We start from the raw sequence: 9,338 nt of genomic DNA, 5'->3' as shown, positions 1-9,338 counted from the left end.
TATATATATATATATATACACATACACACACACACATATATATATACATACATACATACATACACTACACACTGCTCTTTATTCCATACGGCAAAAAAACAAGGGAAAGTCAGTTGCAAATACGCCATTCTCCAAGAGTTTGGAGGCTACTATACCTTACTGCACTGCTATTTAACATAATAAATGATAATGCAGATGTTCCTCGGGTTGCGATTGATCGAATTCCGATCTTTCGCATTTACGATGGAGATGACTGTACAGTGAACTCCCAGTTATTTGGCACCCACAGTATCGGTAGGTGTTGGATAACTGTAGTTTCAGGTTGCTTGAGAGTTAATAGTAACTCAAGCAACCAACCCCGAGGTGCTCCGCTTCCCCCCACTGTAAACAGCTGGGATCAATAGCATTACTGCTATTGGCTTTTTCTAATTGCACTAGCCAATAGCAGGCTGGCTATTGCACCCACCCCTGAGCAGAGGAGCAGACCTGAGAGAGAACTTTCTCTGTCAGGTCCACTCCCCCGCTTAGTGGGTGGTGTTTCAATAGCCAATAGCCCATTGCAGTCTGGCTATTGCTCTCCATTGTGTACTGTCTGCTGCCGACCGCGGCAGTACAGTACACTACAGTACACTCCTGGGTTTACGATACAATCGGGTTACGATGGGTTTACCAGAACATAACCCCATCATAAACCGAGGAGTGTCTGTAATCAATTCCCTTACTGGAATGTCAGTAACAAACATCATCAATTGAGTGTTATTGCTTTCAAAATCCTATTTAATACCACATCATGGGGAAAACAAGCATTATTGTCCATGTCAGTTATATTGTACACAGGATGCATAACTACTAAATACCAGATCATATATTTTTCTTGTAGATGAAAAGTATTATGAAACAAGTTACCCAGCTCCATAATTGGGAAAGATTTCCTCAGTGCAGAGAGCATCAGAATTCAACCGATTAAGCAAATCTTTAAGGGCAACAAGTGCCTCAGCATCCACCAGCCCTCCAGCAACAGCTGCTACATCTTTTCCCTGGACACATTGCAACTAAGGAAAAATAGTTAGGTCATGTTAAAACAATTGCATGGAAACATGCAAGAACAAAACAAAGCAAAACACAATACTTTACTTAAAGCAGAACTATGAGGTGAGTGAAAATCACTCATCCACATAGTTCAAGCCTATGTATGACAATTAAACGGTCACATGTCGGCTCAATAGATCGGGAAGTGAGCGAACACATACTGGTGCTCGATCAGCTCTCTGCAGAGATCCGTGACCCAGGACAGGACAGGGGGCGGGTACAGCTGGCTCTGCCTCTAGATAGGCAGAGCCCGCTGTCACTCACACAGCTGGGTGGATCTCAACAGCATTGTCGGGATCCTTCCTGGCTGCGGCGGTCTCAGTATACCGCGAGCTGTAGCTCGTGATTTACTGAGCTTTGGATCACAGGAGGACGCTAATACATGTCCTCCCGTGACCCTTAAGAGAACTATGGGGAAAAACACAGACCCCATAGTTCTCTTTAAAATAATTGTGTACACCATACTCCTTCCTTTCTCCTTTTCTATTCTGTATATGTATATTTTGTATATTGAAAACGCTAAAGAATAAAAAACAACAAACACACATGATGCCATTATTCTTTTGTCATGAATAACTCTCTGTGACATTTAAATGGACAACACATTACAGCAGATACAGAGGAAAACAAAATATTTTGAAGAAATTTACTATAACTTCTTATCTTTTTTTCTTTAAAGGCATGTTCACACTAGAGCATTGCAGTAATACCGCATGCAGGCATTGTGCAATGTAGTGCCATTCATTTTAAATGTGTTCTTTAATGCAACATACAGTGACATTCCTCAATGCACAAAAACACATGTTGTGGCAAAGTACGTCCTAGTGTGAATGGACACTACAGAAAATCAACCATGAGAGAAATCTAGAGGCGTATAATGGTGAGGGCTTTTTAAGCGCTAATTGACTGGCAATTATGCAAGGATCTTCATTCAGTACTTTAAATTGCTGAGCAAGCATGAAGATCATAGGATTTTTTTTTTTACTCTTTCCATTTATACTGCCACCCTCAGAAGGACTGAACACTGGCAAACAAAAAAAATGTAGGCCAGCCCAGGCTATCCTTTGCTACTATCAGCATGCCTCAGTGTCCTAGGAGGATGAACATAAGGCAATCTTGTAACAAGTTAGCTGCAGATCACTTTCCAGGTCCAGAGCCATTGGCATTGCCTCAGCACTTGTCTTCCCTCTGAAGACTTACTCCGTAAGTAGGCCGGTTGGGCCAGTTACCGGGAGCTAACTCATTTACAGCTTTCCAATGGTTTCCACCACAGTGTCAGGAACGAACACCACTCCGAATCCCGAGACCATGGCGGGGCCGGCCCCGCCAGCAGCGTCTCGTTGCCGGGCGACGGGCGGGCTGTCCTCAGCACTCCACTCCTCCCCCCGCACGTCAGCTGAGGCGGCATGATGACGCGGCGGGCCCGGCCCAGCAGCGTCTCTCTCTTCTCCTTCCCCCGCACGTCAGCTGAGGCGGCATGATGACGCGGCGGGCCCGGCCCAGCAGCGTCCCGTTGCTAGGAGACACTTGGGTCGGGTCTCGCCTACGACTCCGCCCCCAAACACCGATCTCCGTCTACAAAAACGTAGGCTGACCACTTGCTCGGCGTTCTAGCAAAGTAGTACGTCAAGCAAGCTACTTAGGACCTGCATAGGACATACTGGGACAGCTTGTACCCCTACTCACTCTTGGAGCCTTGGCAACGATCAGATCTAAGAGCACCTCCTCTTACTGGGACTCTCAACTAAAACAGCAAGTAGCCATTAGCACATGTCATGCAAACCATAGCTGTGTTGATGCTGGTACTGTGGTGGGAACTTCCACCATCCTACCTACTCTCTCCAAATTCTACTGCTGCATAGGACTCTTATATGATGCTAACATATTGTACTATCATTGCTCAGGATTAGTGACGCTAACCAATCCTTGCGTATTACCCTTGCCATAACCGCACTTATGTCTGTCAAACCATAAGTACTACTCTGGAGTTGCAGGTATTTATTGGTGCTAGTGAAGTGAACTAGTGTATTCTAAGTATAAACCTCAACAGGCCCCAATGCTATTTAATTGTGGTCTGTGGAAAGTAACCTGCTTCTACTAGTTAATTGCTAAACTGATGGTGTATGATGTGATAGGGGTTCCGACTTCACTCACTAGATTAAAGTGTGACTGTGAACCCTCCACCTGAACCATCCTCACTTACCTCTGCAGTTGTGATGCTTCAAACCCCACTGAGCTTGCATGGATCATTACACACCGAACTGTGGGACTGAGTGTTGATGCAATTTACTGGGTGGCGTGTCACACGTGCTCTCCACTCTCTCTTTTCCACCATACTGCTTCGAGGAAAGCATTTGCCCTCTGGTGGCAAAGAGCCATGTGGAACTCTGATCTTCAGTCTGTTCCTGCCTACAGTGACTTTGCTCACTTTTAGCCATCTGACCCTCATCTGCTACCAGCCGTTTGGGTTTCTTAAGTACCTTAGGTCTTGCGTGAGCTTAGAGCCCATCAGAGTCCTCTTTAACTCCATAGGGTGTGGCTACCTCCTCTGTCCTTTTGGCTGAGGTTTTCACTACAGTCATGAATGACTTTATAGCCCAAATCACCCAGTTATTTGCCGACTTGTACCCCAGAGGCCACAAGCACACTTCCTCACCTTCCCTGCAGATTCTGTATCTGGTCTGCTCCCAGCGTTAGTGGCTTCTAAGCCATAAGCTGCAGAGATTCTGTCTGATTCCGAGTTTATCCATTCTTTGCTAGACAACCTTATCCTGGGAGGAGTCGCAGTCTTTTACACTTACACCCAAATTTAAAGAGACCATTGTGGCTCTTATCAATGCAGTGCGCTCCACCCTGAAACTAAACAATCAGCCTTTTTCTTCTACCAGTGCTGTTTCTAGTCTTGGGTCATTTAGAGCACCCAGGCTAAGTTTAGGGGCAGAGATATAAGGAGTAATACTCGCCTTACTCCAGCAGGCTCCCTCAACTAGTACAAATGGTCCAGAGAAGGCTTTGCGTTAAGGCACTCCCAGATGTGGTTGCATGCCTGCCTCCTCCACTACTAGCCCTGCATTGTACTTGATGACACTGAGGGAGTACCCACATCTACGAGCGTCAGCGAGAAGAGTGACAAAGTGGGGGTAAAGGCAAGTACTACAGCATCTTCATCTTCCCCTAGACGTGGCAAGCATTTAACCCTTGCAGTGCATGGAGGGCCCATTGCAGGGTTTTTTTACTTCAGAGTTGGCCTTTAAGTTATGCTATATTAACCCTTTCGCTGCCAAGGACGTATGGCATACGGACCTACAAAAGTGCTTCCAGCTGGCCAGGTCAGTATGCCATACGGACCTGGCATTTACAGTTCTACTATTTTAGTATCACCATCTTTTTATTCTACCGGGCCTGCGCTTTCAGAAAATATATGGTTTGGGGGGTCTTTTACAAACGCTAGCAACGCAGCAGTTGAAAATCAAATCAATAGGAAAAAATTGCAGAAAATTCAAAAATGATTTGAAAAATGTTCGAGGGCTTGGCAGCAAAAGGGTTAATAGGAACATGTGACAAATATGAAGTAGGTGTTATCACAATTTGGCTGCAAAAATGAAAATCTGCTTTAAGTACTTGAGGGTGGAAGCTTTCAAATTGAAAAAAAAAAAATCCTTACCACACCAGCCACGCGTACGAGGACATCTTCCCAGGCAGCATGAACTAAATAACCTTTTTCATCTCTTATCATTGGCTGGGTCAGTCTCTGGCGCTTCAGCCCATCATAAGCAAATCTATTTCAACATAAAGCATTTGTCAATGTTTAGAAGAAAGAGCCAACCTACTATTATAGATGCCCATCTAATGTTTACATAAACAAGCATTTCAGAAGATATCATTTGTTCAAATTATAAAACAAAAAGAGGATTCTGATAAAGGATGAATGACAGTTGAGAGCTGTTGTACCTTGTTTTGTCAGAGATCCATTCTTCATTGATATCTTCATTCATTTTTGGCAAGATTCTCATCACCTCTCCTCCTCTTGTACTAACCACAATATTACTACCCAGAGCATCCAGAACATCAACAGACTCTGTCTTCCTGAATATAAACACAATGTAAAACAGATCATTTTACAGAATACACACAAAACCTTGGTTAACAGATGGCATGGGCTTGCATGGAGGTGGATACGGGTCAGCATGGGCACCTTGACTGGTATGCAGCCACACAGCCCCATATACACACACACTCTACTAGAGCTCTGAAGGCATGATGTGGTATCTGGCACTAAACCGTCAGTAGCAGATCCTTTAAGTCCTGTAGGTTGTGAGGTGGGGTCTCCATAGATCGGACTTGTTCCAGCACATCCTATAGATGCTCAAATGGATTGAGATCTGGAAAATTTGGAGGCCAAGTCAACACCTTGAACTTGTGTCCCTCAATCCATTCTTGAACCATTTCACTGTCATCAGGGAATACCATTTCCACTAAGGGGTGTACTTGGTAAACAACCATGTTTAGGTAGTTGGTACATGTCAAAGTAACAAAGTAGCAGACTGCTGCCACTGGCTTTCCTTCTACCCATGGTACATCCAGGTGTCATCTCTTTCCCAGGTCAGTGACACACACGCACCCAGACATTCGCATGAGGTAAAGAAAAAAACGTTCTAGGCTACCTTCTTCCATTGCTTTGAGGTCAAGTTCTTATACTCACATGCCCATTGTAGGAGCTTTTGGAGGTGGATATGGGTCAGCATGGGCACCCTGACTGGTATGCAGCCCCATATGCAAAAACTTCCAGGCACTATGTGTTCAGACATCTGTCCATCAGAAACCAGCATTAACTTTTTTTTTTAGCAATTTAAGCTTCAGTAGCTCTTCTATTTGATAGGACTGCACAGGTCAGCCTTTGCTTCCCATGTGCATCAATGAGCCTTGGCCACCCATGACCCTGTCACCGGTTCACTGTTTTTCCTTCCTTGGACCATTTTTGGTAGGTCCTGACCACTGCAGACCGGGAACATCCCACAAGAGCTGCAGTTTTGAAGTTGCCCTGACCCAGTTGTCTAGTCATCACAATTTGGTCCTTGTCAAAGTTTCTCAAATCCTTACTCTTGCCCACATTTTCTGTTTTGACAAATGACAAACAATATCTGCTGTGACATCATTAGGTGACCTCTTACTTTTATCTGCTTCCTTATTGTTCTGTGTTGTTGTGCTTTCTGAGCAATCTAGAGTCATATTTGCTATAACATGTTTTTTGGAAGCAGCCCTGGTCTCTGGTACTGGCAGTGATTCTTGTAATTGTGGTCGCTCCAAATTTTACAGCAATGTTCTTGCCCTCACCAGCATTAGGTATTCTATAATCAAGCATGGTGTGACCTGTTTGCTTCATCTCCCTATGCAGCCTGCCTAAGGGCTCATTTCCACCAGCCCTTGCGTGCACTATTTTTTGTAATCGTACCGAAGTGGAACGCAGGGCATTGTTTTACAACGCGGTCCTGTGCAGCTGATCGCACTGCAGGCAGGGTGTGTGTCTGCAGAGCCATTGACATAAATGGCACTGCCACGTGCACTCTAGCCCCGGAACGGAAGCAGACTTTGTGTACGCGATCCCTTGCGGTCCGGGCACGGTGCAAACGAGCCTTAAAAGGAGAACTATGGGGTTAAGGCTTTTCCCCATAGTTCTCCTTAGGGTAACGGGAGGACACAAACTAGCATCCTCCCGTCACCCTAGGCTCAGTATACCGCGAGCTGTAGCTCGCGGTATACTGAGATGCTGCAGCTGAAGCGGATCCGGACAATTATGTCTGCATACGCCCACTTAAAGTACCGCAGCGCTGAACACTGAAAAATGGCCTGGATGGGAAGGGGGTTTAACACCGCGGATGTCAACTGGTTAAAGTAGATGTTGGTAGAAGCAAGAGACTGGTTGTTACGTTCAAAAAAGTCTATTGGGCCAAAAATGCACTATGTAGCACCAAAAAAAAAAAAAAAAAGCATATGTACCTTTTTCCAAGTTATACAACAGTGCAATGCATAGGTGTGAACAGGCCCCATAGAGAATAATGGGATTCTCCATGTCATGCATTACCAAGTGACAAATCGCACAGATGTGAACGTGGACTTACTGACTGCTGCACACTTCAGGATCACAGGCTGGTCGCTAGTATGGACAAATCAAACAACAGCAATGTACAATTTGGGTCAAAATTAGACAGTAGTGATGCATCTCAAGCACATACCGTGTTTCCCAGGGCCGAGCAGTAAATGCATAAGGTTTGGAGGTTAAAGCACCCACAGGACACAGGTCTATTATGTTCCCAGACAGCTCAGACATGAACATTTTCTCTATGTAAGTGCCAACTTGCATTTCATTTCCTCTGCCAGTTGTTCCCAAGTCATCAACACCAGCAACTTCACTAGCAAACCTGGTATAACAACAACAACAAAAAAACAGATTATGTTTAGCTGTGCAGTTTCCTAACACTAAAAATAAACTGAAATCTAAAAGTGAACAAAAAAACCTTAGGAGCATCAGACAAAGATTCCTCCCTATGATGTTCACAAGTGACCTAAAATTTGATTAGCATCAAAAACTGATTAGGTGCCTATACATATAGAAATACAAATGTTCACATTGTGACCGAGAAGCTATAATTCTAAGTTTATGAGCACTAAAAAAAAAAAAAGTCAGTAGACAACAAACTTAATATTAACAGAGGAACTTTACCAATTTCTTCAAAATAACAACAAACACACTTTTAGAAATGTTCAGTAATGACAATCTACAATATTAATTTTTCTCTCCATTCTTGTCACAGTGGCATTTTTACTAAGGGCAGACAAATCCATCTCCGACTCCTTCCTGGACCTCTGGCACGTGAGTTGGACATGTGACCATGCACATCATCTCAGGGGAGGAAAATGTCTTTCCCTGAGATCTCATGACATTACAGATGAGATTTCCCAGCAACGCACTGCTGATGTAAACTTCCCAGGATGCAACACTTGGGCACAATTACATCACTTTTGCCAAAGAGAACCAGGAAGTAGAAACCAAGAAATTGTAAGCAAAATTAAAAAATATGTTAGTTTAACCTGATTGGCCGGGAAGCAAGTGACGAGGGAGCATGGAGCCCGCTTATCAGGAAGCCGAGGGGGGGGGGAGTCATTACCAGCCCCCCGACTTCCTGATTGGCCAGTAAGCCAGATCTATGCTCCCTGGTGAAGAGGGAGCATGGAGCCAGCTTCCCGGCCAATCAGGAAGCCGGGCAGCGTGTAACGGCTCACCGTCCAACTTCCTGATACCGGATTTTCTGGTATAGGGAGCATTAGGGTGTGCACGGATCGGTGCATCCCCAACAAAAAGGTTTCTGGTCTCTCAAAGGGGATCCAAGAGCAAGAGCCTTTGGATGGAGTTCCAAGCACCTGCTGCAGCCATTATGAGGGAGTACTATTAGTTCTGTTGGATTTATTCATTATACAGTGAATCTAACAGTGGGATTGGAAATATCTAAAATGTAAAAAGAAAACATCCAAAACCTCAAGGTGTTTGGGAATAAAGTCAGGAGTCATAGTAGATTAAACTCACCACACACAGTCCTAAACAGATAGGCCAGAAGTTGACCTTGACCACCTATAACTCGGTGGACTGACTCTTTAAGAGCACGCAAACAAAAATAAATCAAGTGTAACTTCTTTTAGAAGCATTTTTTAAGTTTTATCAATTTAGTGTACAAAGTACTCAGGAACAGTTACCTAATGCATCGAGTACACTGAATGCAGCGTGTCATTATAGTTTTGACCAATGGTCCGATATTCTTGTCCTCTACGGCACGTTTTCCCTCTGTAAACCTGCTTCTGTCACTTCCAAACATCATTGACTGATCCTGGAGGATGCAAGACAAGAAAACAGTAATTACATTTCCTTTCTCTCCCTCCTTGATATACATGTAAAAGAGATCAGCTTGATGTAAATAAAGTAATCAATGTCTTTCTAAACTCTGATTCAAAATGTAGTTTGTAAAACTCTCTGCATGGGGGGAGGGGGCACCATATTTGCTTTCTGCTTCTCTGTGCTACATAATGGTTCTGCTTTACTGTGCCTTCTCACAATGCAAGATTCTGAGTCAGCAGAGTAACTGAAACAATGCACTTTGCTGGTGGCTGATATCATATCTCAGCCAGGGCCGGATTTAGTCCCCCTGCCGCCCCAAGGCCAGGTTCCACAACACAATATTGTGGAACCTGGCCTTGGG

The 9,338-nt window shown here is 44.3% G+C and overlaps 1 protein-coding gene across 1 annotated transcript in view; it reads right to left on the bottom strand.

Annotated features, from left to right (window-relative positions):
- NDUFS1 (NADH:ubiquinone oxidoreductase core subunit S1) overlaps positions 1–9,338 on the bottom strand; it is a 32,081-nt gene that overhangs the window by 10,924 nt on the left and 11,819 nt on the right. The window contains exons 7-11 of the mRNA XM_018560592.1: positions 8,839–8,969; positions 7,323–7,508; positions 5,041–5,175; positions 4,754–4,868; positions 907–1,052 (exon numbers count right to left, since the gene is read on the bottom strand). Coding sequence (XP_018416094.1) covers positions 907–1,052; positions 4,754–4,868; positions 5,041–5,175; positions 7,323–7,508; positions 8,839–8,969 — 713 coding nt within the window. The remainder of the gene's footprint in view (positions 1–906; positions 1,053–4,753; positions 4,869–5,040; positions 5,176–7,322; positions 7,509–8,838; positions 8,970–9,338) is intronic.

This window comes from Nanorana parkeri, unplaced genomic scaffold (assembly GCF_000935625.1).
Source record: "Nanorana parkeri isolate BGI_ZX_2015 unplaced genomic scaffold, ASM93562v1 scaffold467, whole genome shotgun sequence".
Taxonomy (NCBI): domain Eukaryota; kingdom Metazoa; phylum Chordata; class Amphibia; order Anura; family Dicroglossidae; genus Nanorana; species Nanorana parkeri.
This window is presented reverse-complemented; position numbering and strand designations above follow the sequence as displayed.